Here is an 18764-nt window from a genome sequence, read left to right as displayed (position 1 = left end):
TATGCACATGCATGCATGCATGGGGGGGGCAAGGAACATACTAGAGAAGATGAAAAAATGACCTTTAGAACCCAGAAGTGTGCCATACAGGGACCGCCTACTGGGCACAGCCATCACTGTCACTGGGGAAGGGTGGGGACATTTGGCTGCGGACCACAGGGTTTCAGGACTGTGCTAACCAGCTCTTCCATTCCATGGTTCCTATACACCTTCACACAGCGATAATACTTAAAACAAAAGGAGATGGAAGATGGGAGGGGAGAGGAACAGCCCATGCCAGTGAGGACCTAATTAAAAGAGAAAACAAAGGAGAAAGTGCCCTCAGCAGGGTGCCAGGTGGTGGCAAGGCGCTAACAGGAACTGGGTTAATTAAAACCAATTCTTTAGGAAGTTTTAGAAAATGTTTTTAACGCCCACCAAGGCATGGGGTTGAGCGGAGCTGGCATCTCGGGATTGACAGTCCCTACCTGGAGAGGCCCTTCCTGCCCCCAAGGTACTGCTCTTACCTCGGTCGTCGAGAGCACAGTGTCCTCGTCAAGGCTGAGCACAGCGTCTGTGATGATGTTTTCATAGGGCAGAAACCGGCTGCTCATAACCTGGAGAGTAAGAGAGGTGGGGAGAGAGGTTAGGGACCAGGAGAAGTGCTGGTTAGAGTCTTAACCGTCAGGAATATCCCGCCAGCCATATCATCCTGAAGTTGGCTCCACGACCATGCCATCTGCCACAGTGGAAGTCTCCCATCTCCCACCAGCAAAGATTAATCTGGACAGTGATTATTGAACACCTACAGGTACCACACCGGTCACAGCAAGGACCAAAACAAATGTGATTCATGGTCTACCCTCAGGAACCCACAGTCTGTAGAAACGGAGGGCGAGATGACGGGCTTTCACCCAGAAGGAAAAGTGCCAGACACGAGGGCAGTGCAGACAGCTGCCTTAATGAGCAGGTGAAGGCTTCATGGGGTGAATGATTTAAGCAGGACTGACCGGGTGGGAATCTACCAGGCAGGGACAGAAATAGGGCAGTAGAGACAGGGGTTCAGCAAGCACAAGGAGCCCCCAAAGATGACCAGTATCCCAAGAGCAACAAAGAACAAGACATGATTCCATCCTGGTATACATCCCTGGGAGGTCAGACCACTGTAGATGTGCAACATTTACAGTACTGACTTTATACCCATTTTAGCACAAATCATAGAGAATGCAAGCACACATTTATTTTCTATGTCAGTGGAAGGCATTAAGAATGAGAAATAGCCAGGCAGTGGTGGTGCATGCCTTTAATCCCAGAACTCAGGAGGCAGAGGCAGGCAGGTGGATCTCTGTGAGTTCAAGAGCTAATTCCAGAATAGCTCCAAAGCTGCACAGAGAAATTCTGTCTTGAAAAACCGAGAGAGAGAGAAGAGAGAGAGAGAGAGAGAGAGAGAGAGAGAGAGAGAGAGAGAGAGAGAATTGATTTAAATTTTTAAAAATTAGCATGTGTGGTACAAAGTTATGGAAGTTATAAGGGTGGTACATGAATACTGTAATGGTATATTACTTGTACTTTAGTAAATAAACCTTGCCTGAAAACCAGAGGCAAAGCAAAAGCCACTAGAGGTCAAGCAATGGAGACACACACCTTTAATCCCAGGATTTGGGAGACAGAGTCAGACAGGTATCTGTGAGCTCAAGGCCACCCTGGAATATACAAGATCAATACAGAAACAAATCCGGGTGGTGGTGACTCACACCTTTAATCTCAGCCCTAGAAAGTCCCGTGCCTTTAACCCCAGCACTAGAGGGAATATAAAATGGGAGGAGAGAGTGGTGAAGACTGCTTAGTCTGCCATCGCCCAGCCTTGGATGACCCAGACTTCTCTTTGCTGCTTTGCTTCTCTAGTCTTTGGGTTGAACCCCAATCTCTCTCTCTGGGTTTGTATTATTCGTGTTACAGAATACATTTTAGATGATTTTCCACCTGTGGTCATGGGGGTAAGAAGGCAAGTGAAACAAATGAAGGTACGGGAAGCTCATCTCTCATGGACATAGCTTCCTTCTGTGAGGAACGCACCACACACTGACTCACACTGCTTGATTGGCTCGTGTATGTCAGGGAATGTTTGGGGCCCTCTCTTCATACCCATCATCTTGTCCTATCTTTGTAACAAATCCATCTCATTGGGGGAAACAGAAAGGTCATGAACTTCGCCTAAGCTGGACGGAGGGTTTGTTCCCGGGCGGTAGAATACAGCCTCAGGTTTGGGAAGAACTGAAAAGTGCGCATAGGGATAAATGTGAGATGCCAGTCCCCACAATCCTGTGAAAGTTAGGCTCCAAATTCACACAGAGAGACCTGGGAGGCAAGACATACTTGATTTCACTTTGAAGGCATGGGTAGCAAAGGATGGGTAGCCATGCTTTACTGGAGACCAAGGTGATAAAAGGTGACACCTTACAGGTTCACGGAGGTACAAGAACCACAAAGAATCCCATGCTTTGCTTACACGGATAAGCTTAGCTTGTCCACTCATCTCAAATCCAAGATGCCTGCCTGTGAGCTACAGGAGGGCCTTCCAGTCATAAGGATGGGCAGCACCAGGCTAACCCATCGGAAAGCTCAAGCAATGGACCTACAGTGTATGTGGCTGTGGGGGCGACTCCTACATCTGTCAACTGGGTCAGGCTTTCTTTCTTTCTTTTTATTTTTAAAAATCTCTCTCCATCTTTCAAAATAAAATAAAACACAAAGCGATCAGCAACTCCATATACACAGAGCTCAGAAATCTCTGCCCGAAGCGATTCTCCTGCTGCTGTTTACACGTCCACCGAGGAACGCAGAAGCCATTAGCTGGCAGCTTAGCAATGCCCTGACCTTTCCCGTGTTCAGCCTACAGGGGAAAACTGCAAAGACAAGCCCTATCAATTCACAACAGAACTTTGCAGCCAATGCGCTACACATCAGTTCTCAAGTCCCGGCTAGAGAGGGAGAGAGAAAGAGAAAGATGGAGAAGAGAGACCTAGTGCTGACCCACCCATGGGCTCAGTGACTGGCTTTACAGAATGTTTGCCTGTCTTCTTCTCCTTCTCTCTCTCTCTCTCTCTCTCTCTCTCTCTCTCTCTCTCTCTCTCTCTCTCCTTCCCTTCCTTCCTTCCTTCCTTTCTTCCTCCCTTCCTTCCTTCCCTCCCTCCCTCCCTCCCTCCCTCCCTCTCTTTCTTTATCTGAACCTATAGTTTATGAGCCCATTAGTGCCTGGGGCAGAAATCAGAGACTGTCAAGACATTGATCAGTTACCTTCTTGAATGACCTAACACAAGGGGAAGGCAGACACCCACAGGGTCAACCTGGGTTTGTCCTATTTGTTCAGAGAACTGGCTAACCATAAAACAGCCAACTCTTTTAGAAGTTATAAACATGACAATGAAATGGCCAAGACTCATGAAGTTTATTATTTAAGTACAGAGACAAGAATTTGTAGAAATAATTACACACATGTTACACAAAATTTGAGGGGAATTCTATGATGTATGTGCCTACCATTCCTGGCATGAAGAGTATCATCTGATTCTTTTAGTTCTCCTAAACTGGGTATTATGATTATTTCTACTTACTGGAGGATGCATTAAGGCATAGAGATTAAAATACTCCTCTATGGTCGCATAACCAAATAAGTCAGATTCTAGAACCTGCATCCTAAGTCACAATATGCCAATGTATCTCAGAATGATAGCTATCATTTGTTGGAATACTGGTGTATGTCAAAGACGTACTATGTTAAGTACTTGATGCGCAGTATTTCACTGAATCCTCAAAGTGGGCCTGTGTTTTAACCCATACAGCCTGGAGCAAGGCTGAAATGTGAACCCTTCCTTCCTTCCTTCCTTCCTTCCTTCCTTCCTTCCTTCCTTCCTTCCTTCCTTTCTTCCACAGACTGTACCGTCCACAGTGCTGACAGTCAAGATAAAGGCACACTAACCACATAGCCCACTGGAGTTAGTGGCCAAAATGGAGGTGAAAGGTGAACAAATTACCAGGAGCAGAGTTACAGAAATGGGCGGGGAAGTGTGATGCTATCCCATGAAAGGTGCTATCTCCTCATGGTGCTATCCCAAGAAAGGAACTATCACCTTCATCCCTGCTTTCCTGGGAATTTCTTCTCGCCTCTGGGAGTAAAGGTCTCAATTAGTGAGTCAGAGGGTGAAAATGTGGTGCGACCTGTTTTCCAGGATGGCCCAGAGGCACATGAGACCCTATCCACACAGCCCAAAGAAATGCAGGAGGTATGGCCATCCATGGAGGCTGAACACCAAAAAATTCCAAAGCTCAAAGTTGAAAATCAGGCAGGGTTCCAGGTGTTAAAACTGGAACATACCCATCCCTCTAAATCACTATTCTCTTGAGGAGGTGGACGAAAGATGTTGCAGGCAGGTGACATTGTTGTGTCAGCCCCTTCTGTGAAGTCATGCATATGGTGACATGTATTCATAAAAGACTGAGGCCAGGAGGCTTGTGACAGTTCTCACAGTCACCTTTTCTTATCATATGCTAATCACTCAGCTCCAATACCCACATGGATAGACACCAGACCTATGGATGCTCTAAGTACAATGGTCATATCTCCTGTTTCTTTTACATGGATTACATAGTACCCAACACACAGTGGATAGTCTCTGTGGGAAATGAATATGTAACGTAATGTACTCTTTATCTTTTCTCCACTGGGCCACTCTATTCTCAATGCATTATTTTGAACCATATAGAATCGTCACTTGGAGGGTACGAAGCCAGTTTCAAATGATTTGACCTAACAAATAGATATTTTGCTATTCTGACTTGGGGTGTGCTACCTAGTGTAAGACAGTCTCCTTGGGATTGGAAAAAGGCATCTCTTTAAAGGCACTGCTGCTCCAACCTCAATTTTACTTAGTAGTGATTGATTTCTTCACAACTGGGGAAGAACTCACCACTTAACCCCTGGGGAGAGTGAATCCAGCTCTGGTAGTAGTAGGTGAGATTTCAAGAAGGCAGCAGAATGGAGGGATTGAAAGCTAAGTAGGGATGCTGAGAGAGGTGGGAGTTGAGAGAGCGGATCAGGACCTGTGCCAAACAGCCACCCAGATCACTATAACCAGTGGCCTCAGAAGAAAGCAGGGAGAGAGAAAATGTCAGAAGGTTGTCAGTAGCCAGATACATGGCATCAGATGCCGGTTTAAGGCATTAGCAAACCAAGTCCTGAAAGGCCACAGGGCGATCGGAAGGCTGTTGAGTTCTGAGAAGGGTAGACTGGGTAACGTAATGGATGTAACAGGCCAGGGACGTCAAGCTAGGGAAAGTCTTTGGCTGAAGGCATCAAGAGAAAATAAGGAGCAACATCCTTCTGAAGACAAGGGTAAGGAAGAATCCCTATTCTGAGAGACCTAACGCGTTCGTGTTAGCAAACCACACGGACCTTGCAAACCTTACAAGTGCATGAGTAGCAGCAGCCTTATTCCGCCCTCGTCATTTATGGAAACACTGCTGAATTCATTCCACTCCCTTGAATTCATTTAGCGCTCACAGAAACCCTAGGTGGTATGCAGTGTGATTTTCATTTCGTGAGTGAGAAAAAAGCCTCCCAGAACTTAAGGTTAGAAAGCCGCCACAGAGTCTGATGCAAACCCAGGTTTTACTGAGTCCAAAGCTGATGAAGCTGAAGACATTCAGAGGCAAGTACAGTGTTAGGACACATAATCCAGGCCCAAGAACTCTTAAGGGGGAAGTGGAGACGTCTAGAACCAGCATCAACAATGATCTGTGGAGACCTAAGTCTCCATGGTGGCCTCATGTTACCCCCTCCCAGGCCTACCTTGCTTTCTCCTTCAATGACAATGACTGGTACAGCAGTGGCAGGCCAGCGGTGTTTGGCTGGTAGGGGCTTGTCACAATTCCACAGAACTATGATCTGAAAAGGACAGGGATCGTTAGATGGCTGGCTTGGGTACTCCTCCGGTCCTCTTCTAAAGGCTCTGCTTGTAGAAACGACTTGGTAAAACTACATTTCAAAGTCAGTCCACACCCATACACACTTCAGCCCTGCAATCTTCAATAACCAGAGAGGGGTAGAAGAAATCTAAAGAATTATTCCCAGGGACTAGGACAGAACTGAAGGAGAAAGAAAAAAATTGCAAGGGCCGGGGAAGTGGCTCAGTGGGGAAAGAGCTCGCTGTACAAGTGTTTGATGCCCAGGACCCATATGAATGCCCATCTCCAACCCTAGCCCCTAGGAGGCTGAAGATCCCAGCTGAATCAGTAAGCTCTGGGTTAAAGAGACTCTGCCTTAACATACATGAAGGAGAACAATTGAGGAAGACACCCAATGTCATCCTCTAGCCTCCATATGCATACGCACATGTGCACACATGCACCTGAACACATGAGTGAACCCTGATATACATGTAAACATAGACAAACATGTGCATGCATGTATGCGCGCGCACACACACACACACACACACACACAGCAGCAGCAGCTTGAAGTTTGCCGGAACTTAATCAAGTGTTTCCTAACTTCTGATATCTTCTGTTGATGAGTGCGATAGCAACCGTGATCAAGTTAAATAAAAATGTATACTAAACATCTGAACATCTGCTGTGAACTTGCTCTACACCAGGCAATGTGGGCAACATAAAAGGATCTGAGACAGAGGCTTCGGATTTCTCTGAACAGTTGCTGGTTTCATATGACTTTGTGATTCCCAAGAAAGGCAGTGAGCTCAAACATGAACACCTCACTGCGATTTGACTCTTTTCGCATTTGTAAACCATCCTGTCTATACCAATCACAAGTTAGAAAATTAAACAGTGTCAAGACTACAGGAACGGTACTGATTTGGGAAACACTGTTACCATGGATGTCATCCTCTGCTCTCTCCGAAAGTTGACACCTCCTGACACTAGCAAATTTGTTTCCGTTATTAGATGTAGTGTTCCCTGTCCTGCCTGTGGGTTTTTCTTTTTGGAATGACTTTATCATTTGGATATTTATAAATGAAGAAAGGGGCACGGGAGGTGGCTCAGTCAGTAAAGCGCTCCACATACAAGCAGGAGAACCTAAGATCGACCCGCCCCCACCCATGTGAAAAGCTAGGCATGGTAGTGTGCTTTTGTAGTCCTCGTGCTGGGTGGGACAGCAGAGACAGGCAGATCCCTGGAGCTTGCTGGCGGTGGCGTAGCCCTAATCAATGAGCTTCCAGCCAGTGGGAGACCCTGTCTTAAAAAAATGGGTAGGCAGTACCTAAGGGACAACATCCTAGGTTCACCTCTGGTCTAAACACACATGTGCATATGTCTGCATGTGTACCTGCACACTTATATAGAGCTCCCCAACCCCAAACATGCACACATACACACACATCCATACAAAACAAGAAAAAAAGAAGTAATGTGGCTTATATATGCTTTAGAAAATTTGTGTGTATGTGTGTGTGTGGTATGTGTGGGTATACTTTACATCATGGCTGTTCTGCAATCTGTACTTGTGCCGGGGTTCACTTTTTGAGAGTCTCTAAGTTGTTGGCAAGAGAGCATCAAGGCCAGTCCCTAGAGTGACTGGCTATATTGCTGCAAGGGTCCTGGAAAGTCAAGTATAGTTCGGGTCCGAAACAAGGTTCTGGTCTGTCCGCTGCACTGGACAAGCGCACTCACCTGGGCACAGTACTGGGACTTGGCGGCAGCCACGAGAAGCTTCAACACTGGCTGGGACTGAGAGACCAGGGGTGTCACAGCATGGATGACAGCAGTGAATTTGGAGGGGGGCTTTAAACCTGAAAGGGAACGAAGAGAAGAGCTAATGACACACTGAGACACAAAACTCAGAAAAATCTCCGGGCTCCTGCCATTCTTCCCGGAGCTAATGTCCCCTCCGGCACATCTGTCCTTTATTTCGTATGGTACTGACAGAACTGAGAAAAGTGAAAGCCGCTAGGTAATGACTACCAGCCTAGGGACCTCTAGAAACTACTGCCCAGTGTCCATCCCCAGCTTCTTTGGAGATTCTTCTCTTCTCTTGGTGATGCTTGTCATCTTCCTTGCTGTAAGGTACCCAATATCTGTCCGTCCATGTGCCTCGCTCTAGTCATTTACCTGCTACTAGGTATTTCCAGAAGCACATTTTTTTTCCACTAGTGCATTTGCATGTATCTGAACCGTAACTGGAGGGTTTTGTATGACAAACAGTGTTTCATTTAATGATTCGCATGTAGGAAAGGGTCAGAGAACAACACCCAGCACTCACGGCTTTCAAGCTAAATATGTACAATTTTAAAAGGGTAAAAAGTTGCTTTGGAGAACATTAGTCTGGAGTGGACCATCTTGAGTCCTCGTTATATGAGTTTGAAATATGCTTTACTGTCCAGGGTTCCCAGAGTCTACCAACCCTGCACTAATGTGCCAATGATGCCACTAACGTGAGAACAACTGGGGTGCCAACTATGGCAATGCCTATGGTAGCATCACCAGCCTCTGCAGAGGTAGCCCTGTGTTTACATCCTTTGTCCCACTGAAATTCAATTAAAGCTGCCTGAGAGCACAGATTCTATCTGACGTGATCTTTATTTCGACCATCTAGCCTTGCCTTAGCTCGGCATATGAGAGGAACATGAAAGAATTAATAAATTTGCCCTTTTCACAAATTCTTGGTTACTTCTTCTTTCTCTTTCTTAATTCAGGTTTTTCTAAACATGTAGTAAGAGAACCAAGATTGTGAAAAGAAATCAAGGAGCTATCTACACACATGCACACCTATATACACACATGCATATCTTTATACACAGATGCATACCTATATACAAACATGCATTCCTATGTACACACATGCATACTTATATTCACACATGCATACCTACACACACACACACACACACACACACACACACACACACACACACACACACATTAGGTTTGTACTTAATCTGTTGTCATGTTCAAAATTATTTATAATTTAGGAACATTTCTCAATAAAAGTAACACTACCAAATATTTGCCCAGCATGGCTGTTAAGATGAGAAAGAAGGCTTACTTTTTGCCCCCAATACTCTCACGTATTTACAAATCTTGATTGCAAGTCTCCACTGTAAAAAGGGTTAGGACAACAATCTCCAACACAGGCTGCTGGGAAGAATGACCATTTCGGGGTAGCAAAGGCAGCCTCCTCCCAAGCATTCACTTACCTAAATTAGCATAGAAGTAAGGGAAATCTCCCAGGTATGAGGAATACTGTGGTAGGACGAACAATCCTCCAGGATGTTTGTTCCATATTAAACTGTTTCGTGATATGTGCTTGAATATTCTGTCCTGAATAATCTAGAAAACAAAACAGCATGCGGGGAGGGTGAGTCTGGATGACATTTTGGAAAGGTCCTGCACAATCCCAGTTAGGAGATGATGTTAAAAAGACACAATGCACCCTACCTGGTCCTTCTCCAATTCTCTATTGATACAAATGTCTGCAAGGCAAAGCAGTGATTGACCCTCCAGGACAAATATGAGGAAGAGAGGAACTGGGACTGACACAGTTTCTCAAGTCCCATTTTAATCATAAAATTCTGTTATATTTAATTTTTATAACAATGGTCCTTGCTAGTTTCAAAGTACAGTCTATAGAACAGTTCACACATCCCTCGTGGTGGGACATCTATATATGGATCCAGATGTTATCAGCAAGATAACAGTGTGGACCATGCGGAGGAGGATGTGAAGACAAGAGAAGGCAGGCACATTCTCCACTTTGCTTTCTTCTTGTAATTTGGGAGGGAGTTCTAAATTGCCTGTCATCATCATTCATTCCCTTTCAAAGTCAGTTGCAGGACTTTGAATACTGGTCAGCTCAAGTTTTTCTGTATTTCCACTTCAAAAAGTAGCGAGCTAACAACTGCTCAAAACATCCAACATAATAGGACAGGATCCACGGCATATGAAGACTAATAATTGTCAAGCTAGTTCATTAGTTGCCTTGGACTTTGGGACCTTGCAGATCATTAAATTCTACATTTAGAGACAAACCTTCTCCCAACCTGAATCATTTGTCAGCTGAATGTGATTAGTCCACTTTAGGGCTTTCTCTCTGACTTTCAAACTCTTGCAATAAAACCATCGACTCATTAAGATATGATGTGGCAAATAATTAACTTCATACAGAATAGCATGTCTCCGGCACAAAATGTTTTAAACTTCAAAAAAAAAAATTCTAGGGGCTTAGTTGAAGGCTATGCATTAACATTTGTAAAACCCTGAGTTTGGCTCCCAATAATCAATCATCAATCAATCAATCATTCCATAAATCTTAGGAGTCTGAGGAACTAAATCACTATTTTTACAGGTCTCCATTCAAGGAAATGTGAAGGAAGTATGGAATTCCAAGACTTGCTAAGCTATTAAAGCTTTCTTCCATCTCATCCCATGGTAGAGTTACCAAATGAGCTCTGTACATTTTTTAAACCTCCCCACTGAAAGGAAGTAGGGAAGAAATTGAGAAGAACATATAATTTCAACCCAGTAATATCTGCATTTTATCTTTCACTCAGATCAAAACTGCCCATTTTCTATGGTTAGGCAACTTTCTGAGTTGACAAAGATTTTAGGAATCCAGCTATGATGCCAGTATTTACTGTCTATGGTACAAAGGCATGGCTTGCAATGCTGTCATCCGGACAGCTAGTGTGAGCAAAATGTCATAGCTGGAAAGAGTTTTTACACAGCGAGTGATTCTTTGTATAACATTTATTCCATTTTTTATCTCTTATATTTTCCAAATCTAAGCTATTAATTTCCTTTTATAGTGTTCCATTTAGATCTCCTTTTGTTTTCTTCCTAAATTTATATGCCTTTCAGCTTGTGGTCACATAAATGATCTTGGCTATCAAGCACAGGATAAATTAGCAATGGACAACATTAGAAAGTCAAGCTACAAACAAATGGCATAAAACTCAGAGATGTTACAAGTAGGTCATCCTTTTCTTGGGTCTTAGAGAGGCAGGCTTCCCAGTCACAGACTATGCTCTTGATTTAAAGTTGCAGCACTGTTTAAAATTTCCAAATGGGACCATCAGTTATGGAACACTCTTGAAATCCTAATAAGCATTTCACACTGTTCAGATGGATCTTGGCAAAAAGATACGGCACCAGTATGATTGCATAGCAGACATAACCTTGGCCAAGTGATGTGCGGCCTCTAAGATTCACCCTCTCGTTGTAATGGAATGATAATGTATCACTAATATTTATGGCAACCCTCTCAGAATGTAAGATAATCTGACTAAATTCTTATATTGAAGATTTGAGTTTGCCTTTCAAAAGAAAAAATTTCCAGGGCCTCTGTGTCTTCAATGCCAGCCTGGTTTATTTACATACAGAGCTAGATCCAGGACAGCCAGGACTACACGAAGAAACCCTACTTTGAAAAACAAACATACAAAGAAAAAAACAGAAATAATGATTCTCATTTTCTAGACATAGGCAATCTAGCTCTTTTTAACATATTTCCCCATAGTACCCAAGGTTTATTTCTCTGAATTGACCAAAATTAGGGTAATTTTTTTATGCAAAGAAATGCAAATACCCCTAAATAAAAAGCTTCCATATTCAGTATTGATTCATTAGGATTTGGGTTTGGGGTGTGAACATTATTAATGCTGTCTGAATGCGTGGCCAAATGTATTTCTAAAAAGCTTATATAGATCAACCCGCATTGTCAAAGTTTGAAAGAGTTCGGCTCTCATTCACCAAGTAGAAATGCCGTTTTTCAATCTCCTCATGTCTCAGTTCTCCCAGTCCCTTCACTGGAGGACACCTCTCAGGACTCTGGCATGGCACTTAGTGGTCACACCGTGGATCTAGATCTAGAGTCTAAGTGAAGATAAACTAAGCAAATGGGCCTCGAGTCTCTGCTGCCTAGAGTTAACATCCATTCTCACCCTTAGCAGGGCGAAAACTAATCAAACAACTCACTGTGTCTGAGAGGTAGGCCAGTGGGCGCCTGTGACTTGTGACCTTTGAGTTCATCTCTTGAACATATACACTCTGCTGCTTTGTGTATAAGGATGGCATTTCCTTTACCTCCTCTGCCTTTCTGCTTGTGCTGAGTTCTAGGGTAATGCAAGCTCCGAATTAAGACAGGAAAGCAAGTATTATCTCCCTTGCAATTTGGCTGCAAAGTCAGATTGTTACCATCCAATCTTGGAATGATAGAATGATATAGAGGGATTTGACAGCTGCTATAAATTTGAACAAAGTATATGGTTTTAGTGATTAAACACACATACACACACACACACACACACACACACACACACACACGTGTTGCTAAAGAATTGTGTGGCTCAGATCCAAGGGGAAGAAAGCCTTTCTAGGTTCAATGATGAAAACAGCTCAATGTAAGATTCTACTGTGATGGATGTTACACATCCAGCTGTTGTTGTCGGAAAATGGAGTTCTGCTAACTTAATAGACAAGAAGCTGGATCCACACAGTAACTCACCACAAAAGAAAGATAATTAATGAGATATGATCTTGTGCCTGGCAAATTAGCAATGTTGTGTGTTATATTTTAATTATAATCCTAAAGGTACAAGAATGCAGCAAGGGAGGGAGGGTCTCTCCCAGACAGCTTGCGAAAGTCTAGGTGGATGCAACCATTTACCACACTGGTCCTGTTGTACGCAACGAGATGTACCAGTTAATGCCGTCTTTTTTCTTATAATCACTGCTTTATTTTGAAATATCAAGAGAACATATTAATCACCCAAATAAGATAGACTCCTTGAAGCAAATTAACAAAGACTAAAGAGAAAAAAATAAATTCAGTTTCAAATGATCTCTTGCTTAGGAGTGGTTCAGCTATGGGATGCTAAGGACTCAGAGGTCTACAGTGCTTACAGAGGACCCAGGTTCAGTTCCCAGAACCCACATAACAGCTCACAATCATCTGAACCAGTTCCTGGGGATCCAGCACCCTGTAATAGCCTCTGAATGCATGTGCTCCACATACATACATACATACATACATACAGGCAAAACATTCCTACACACAAAAAGGAAAATACATAAATCTTTTAAGGATACACCTAGCATTTTATATTGCCTCTTAAGAATGTTTTTCCCTCAATGTGTATGAGTTTCTCTCATTTTGACCAAAATGAAAGATGGTTCATACTGTTTGAATTACTTCCTAATCAGTTTTTAAAAACGCACGATACATACATGCCCTTACTGCATTTGGCATCCGTACAATATTCCTCCGTGCAGATGTATCACAACTGGTCAACCTGTTTCCAACTACCTGACTGAGCATGTGCAGTGCTATAACTAAAATAAACACTATGGCCTATGTTGCTAGCAACTTTGTTCATTAGGTCATTATCTTTTTAGGAAAATTGCAACACGGTCAAGTGCAGGGTAAAAATTATGCTCTCTTCTAAAGGTTTTAGCTTTTCCAAAAGGGCTCATGGTGTGGAGCCAATCTCCAGACACTCTAATGTGAGAGTCTTTCTCCTGCAGCCTTGGTGGCACCGGTGCCAGGATTTCCTGTGACAACTACTGACATGTGATAGGTGGAAAGTGGTACTATATTTTTATTTTAACTTCTTTGAGTGAGGACAAACATCCTTTTCACAGTGACTGACGCATATCTGGCACAACTGTATACCCTAAGGAACAATTAGCTAGCAATTAAGTCAATCTACACTTATATTCCCATCTGTTCTCTTCATTACACATACACACACACACACACACACACACACAATACCACAAAGGATTCTGTAAATACTCCTTAAGACTAAGAGGGGGGTCACATACTGATAAGGTCATCATGGACTGAAAATAAAGTAAGTTGAAAATGTATTTACTATAACCAAAAGTATTTACGATACCCAAGCTAGCACAGTAAGTTAGTAACACAGCACACCGAGAGCATGAGTGTGGCTGACTGGGAGACCGAACTCACAGCCACTGCCCAGTTTCATAGCACATTTATTACTTCACACATATTGAGGGCCTGGGGAAAGACACGAAGATAATCACTCAAAATATAAACTTACTGAATGCAAGTTACTTTTGCACCATATGTAGAAAAAACTTAAGTCAAACCTCTGTACATGGAGGTTGTCTGTAGACATCTGCTTGGCCACCATATATGTGCGTGTGTATATGTATGTATGTATGTGGATGATTATATGTATATATGTATGTATGTATGTACACATTACTAAAATATTAGGAATTTTTCTCTAATGAATCTTTTTCTATCCTGCCAACAAGCTCCCAAATACTGATATGTAGGCAATATTATTAATTATCAAAGCTCAGCCTATAGCTTAGGCTTGTTCCTAAATAGCTCTTATAACTTAAGTTAACCCATTTCTATCAATCTACATTTTATCATGTGGCTTTTTATTACCTTTCTTTCAATCTGTTTGTCTCTTCATGTCCCATTGGACCCTCTTACTTCCTCTCTCAGCCTGGAAGTCCCACTCATACCTTCTGCCTAGCTATTGGTTGTTTTTCTCTTTAATAAATCAATCATAGCAATATAGATATATCATACACATCACAAGGTGTACAAATATCCCACGGCATTTTCATTTTAATAATATCAGCAATTCTTCATTTCATTTCACACCGTAATCCAGAATATTTGTGAGAAGACAAACCTAAATTGTCCTAATCTGAAAATACAAGTATTTCTGTTTGTTTGTGACAAGGTCTCACTCTATTTAAGGCTAGTTGGGAACGCGAGTATTTTCCTAATTTATTTATCAGTTTACGTGTCAAAAAGATTCACCTTTTCTTAACCTCGCATTAACTGTGAACCTTTGCACTCAGTTTTGCATTTTCTTTATGGTGTCTACAGCTATACAGAAATTTTCATGGTTCTTATACTCACATTTAATAGTGTTTTACACCCCGATCATGCACACAACAGCTTCTTTAACTTAAAATTACACAGCTCTACCCAATATCTCATCAATATTACTACCTTCCCTGTTTGTGAAGTGGGGAGTGTGTGGGGAGCCCCACCTGCGTGAAGTCCTGTTTGCAGCGCAGAGGACATCTTCCTCAGTCCTTCTACCGCTCAGTTTTTGAGACAAGGTTTCTCAATGAACCAGGAGCTTTCAGTTTTGGGGAGACTGGCTGGGCATCAAGTCCTGGGATCTGCCTGTCCTTTTCTCCACCAGCACTGGGGTCACAGGTGCACATCACTACAGCCGGCTTTTACAGCCAACACTTTTATTATAGACCCACTATTATATGAGCAAATTTAACTTATTCGGAATCAAATAACATAACTCATATCTTCTGTCATTTGAAAAGCTGGATCAAAGCTGTCTTAATTATGATGGCTTTATAATGTGTGCTAATTAAACCACGGGAATAAATGGTCCTTACTGCTTTTCAATAATGCTAGGCTGTGTTAAGGCATTTATTCTTCAAACTAAAGCTCAGAGTAATTTTTGTCATCCTCTTTTAAGACTTTGATGTGCAGATCGAGGAAAATTGCTATCTTGACAATCTATTCCCCAACTTACTAGACTTTTTTTTCAATGTTCCCTAATTTCTTCTGTCATTTCAATCAAATAAAAATAAAACAATATTTTTTCAAGTTGATAAAAACATAGTAATTTACCAAAATATATTATGACCTTGGTAACGCCCGAACTCTTTGGTTCAGTAATCTCATTTCACGGACACTATCCTAAAAGAATAGGTAAAGATAGGGCCTAAAATGCATGCAGAAAATGGGCTAAGAGCCGGGCGGTGGTGGCGCATGCCTTTAATCCCAGCACTCGGGAGGCAGAGGCAGGCGGATCTCTGTGAGTTCGAGACCAGCCTGGTCTACAGAGCTAGTTCCAGGACAGGCTCCAAAGCCACAGAGAAACCCTGTCTCGAAAATCCAAAAAGAAAAAAGAAAACGGGCTAAGGCACTGCATACATTGCTAGTCATCTTTGCAGACAGCAGTAATTACAGACAGGATTCACAGTGACCTGCACCAGATGGGGAGAGGCTTACTACAGGATGGCATTAGGATGAAGACAGATTAGAACACAATCTGAGGGTATCAGAGGACAGCAGCAGGACAGGATAAAAAGACGAGGAGACACCCGAAAATGCACCAAGTAGCACAGCAGAACACTATGGAAAGAGTGAACTAAAAGCATGAGAAAACAACTCAGGAAATGGAAAAATAAAAGGAGAAAAGGACTACCCTTTTAACACAGATCATGATTAAAAGCCAGCTGACTAAACTGATATAAAACAATAACCAAGAAGGCACTAAAAATATTTGTGTTTATGTATGTATATACATACACAATAAATTATGAGGCAAAATGCTCTTCCTACATGCAGCCAGCAGAGAAGTCACAGCTCTTTCCAAATGCAGACACTGAGACTATGTAACACAAACAGAACAGAAGGAACTTGACTAGTCAAGGGGGAATGTTTAGGACAAAAGACAAAGGGTTAATATTTAAAGTATTATAAACTTCTGAAATATATAAGCATCCACAATCTTATGGCAATTTCTTTTGTGTATCTGTGGGCTTCCTGAGACAGATGAAATTCAGTTATAGCTAACACTCTAAGAATTAGGAGGTTAGAAAGTAATTTATTATTTTTTAAAGGAAAAAAAATCTTCAATCTGACCAAAAAACAAAACCAAACAGGAATTCAAAATAATCAAAACAGGCCTTCCGTTTGCCTAGCTTCGGGGCATATGCCAGGCATGTACATGGGAAATCCTGATGATGTGTTGCCAGGGCTGAGATCTGGAGCCCAGGTGAGGCCCATATGGAAACGGTCCCACTGTGCTTCTCAAAGCACTGACTCTGACTCTCTCCACAGCAAGAACACTATCCTGTGGACCCACAGGTGACCTCAGTTTCCACAGTATTACCTGGGTGTCTTGTGTTTACTCTCGATTATATTAGCTTTCCGAGTGACCATTAATTTCCAAAGTAAAGACTCCCCAAGTGTGGAATAAATCGTCCCGGCCATTCTGTAAGTACCTGGGTCACCTCAGGAGCTGTTGGATCGCTCCCCTTCCCACAGATCTGAAATCCATGAGTGTGCAACTTTCTCCATTTTTTCTTAGCTCTCTGCACTGCTCCGTGTAGCCTTGGGCCATTGCTATCTGCTCTGCTTCCTGTGGTTTTAATCATTTCCATGATTTTCTATTTTTCTCCTGCCTTAAACAAGACAATTTAAGCGAATGAGGCTATGCCTCAGTGGCAGAGGGCTTTCTCAACATGAACAAGGCTCTATGTCCAATTCCTAATGCTATATGCATGCTCACACGCACGCACACACACCCACAAAGAAGCATGCATGCAGAGTAAAGCAACTTGAAGACAACTATCCACTCCCCTGCCCGAGTTTCTGTTTTTATAAAGGCTAACACTTTCTATACCAGCTAGAAACAGTGATGATAATGATCTTTCCTCTTGCCATAACCTTATATAACACAGGATGCTGGTTGGTGAGACTGTATGTGTCCACAGAGTCAATTTGGCTGCCTCTTCAAATGCTATATACTTATGGCGGTGACTAAACCATTCATATCTTTAGAATGGTAGAGGTTATTTCCCTTACTTGGTCATTATCTTCTTTTCTAAATGCACTCTGGAACTATGTCTTTAAAGGATACCATTGCGCTTGAGTGACAGGAAGACGGTCATTACCCACGTATCTCTAAAATTATGTCGGACAAAGTCAATCTCTGTGTCCAGAGCACGGCTTCTCTCCAGGTCACTTCTGCTCTGAGAATTTGTCAGGAACAATGGCATTTGCTTGGAAATGGCCAAGCAGATGGTGGGGGGGGGCAGTCACTCACATGTTCAAGGACAGAAAATTTGATTTTGTCCCATTTGACCAAACGCACAACCCAAGAGTGAAAAAGAGGTTGAGAAACAAAAACATCATTATCCAAGATCAGGAGCCACGCGGTTTCGCTTACCTCTAGTGTAGTTAATACAATCTTCTCAACTGAAGAAAAATAAGCCTCCCACAAGAACTGTGTCTGTTGTCTAAGTGCTAGGATTTTATCCTGATGAATAGACCTGATTGTAGAAGGAATCTGGAACATAAAGGGAACACACGGTAATTATAACTGTAAAACAGAGAGATGTGCTTGGTCAAAACAGCCCCGTGGGCTGCACTTTTATTCTTCATAGCCTTCAGTGTCTAGCAAGTAGGTCTATTAAAAATCACCAACCACTAGGTAGATATGTCCCCCCAAGAAACGCCAGAACAGACCACAGGTCTAGAGAAGCAGCCTGGAAGGCAGTCAAATGCGTGAAAGTTGTGCATTGGATTAGCTCAGTCCTCAGATTCCATAGTAGCAGGTCAACTGTACACGGTACTCCTAGTTCTGCCTCCTCCTCAAGGCCAAAAAAACTTTGGCCCGGACATGGACAGTCACATTTTCCCAAGAAGTAGATACAGGCTTTGGGGAAAGGAAAAAAAATTTCTAAGAAGTATCTCTCCAAGAACCATAAAGTATCTAAACATGTGTTTCTAGAGACTGTTCATGAGCCTTTGCGTTCAGTACAAACAGATTTAGCCATGTCTATGTGCAGATGCTTCCTCTAGCTTTTTCTGAATCTTTGTAGACCTGAAAATACTCTCCTCTTGGCTTCAGCTCTTTCCCCAGTCTCACCGAATCTCCCAAACACTGTGTTTCATCATAGGCTGCTTTATACCAAGTTAGGTAATTTTGAAGGAAGGCCTTCCTTGCTGTTCATACTGCTAT

At 42.6% G+C, this 18764-nt stretch overlaps 1 protein-coding gene across 1 annotated transcript in view; it reads right to left on the bottom strand.

Annotated features, from left to right (window-relative positions):
• The window catches only part of Ext1 (exostosin glycosyltransferase 1), a 276453-nt gene that overhangs the window by 13233 nt on the left and 244456 nt on the right, over positions 1 to 18764 (bottom strand). The window contains exons 4-8 of the mRNA XM_075961024.1: positions 17970 to 18089; positions 9189 to 9321; positions 7666 to 7784; positions 5828 to 5923; positions 507 to 596 (exon numbers count right to left, since the gene is read on the bottom strand). Coding sequence (XP_075817139.1) covers positions 507 to 596; positions 5828 to 5923; positions 7666 to 7784; positions 9189 to 9321; positions 17970 to 18089 — 558 coding nt within the window. The remainder of the gene's footprint in view (positions 1 to 506; positions 597 to 5827; positions 5924 to 7665; positions 7785 to 9188; positions 9322 to 17969; positions 18090 to 18764) is intronic.

Source organism: Microtus pennsylvanicus, chromosome 2 (assembly GCF_037038515.1).
Source record: "Microtus pennsylvanicus isolate mMicPen1 chromosome 2, mMicPen1.hap1, whole genome shotgun sequence".
NCBI classification, from domain to species: domain Eukaryota; kingdom Metazoa; phylum Chordata; class Mammalia; order Rodentia; family Cricetidae; genus Microtus; species Microtus pennsylvanicus.
Note: the sequence above shows the minus strand (reverse complement) of the source record. Positions and strands in the feature narration are given on the sequence as shown.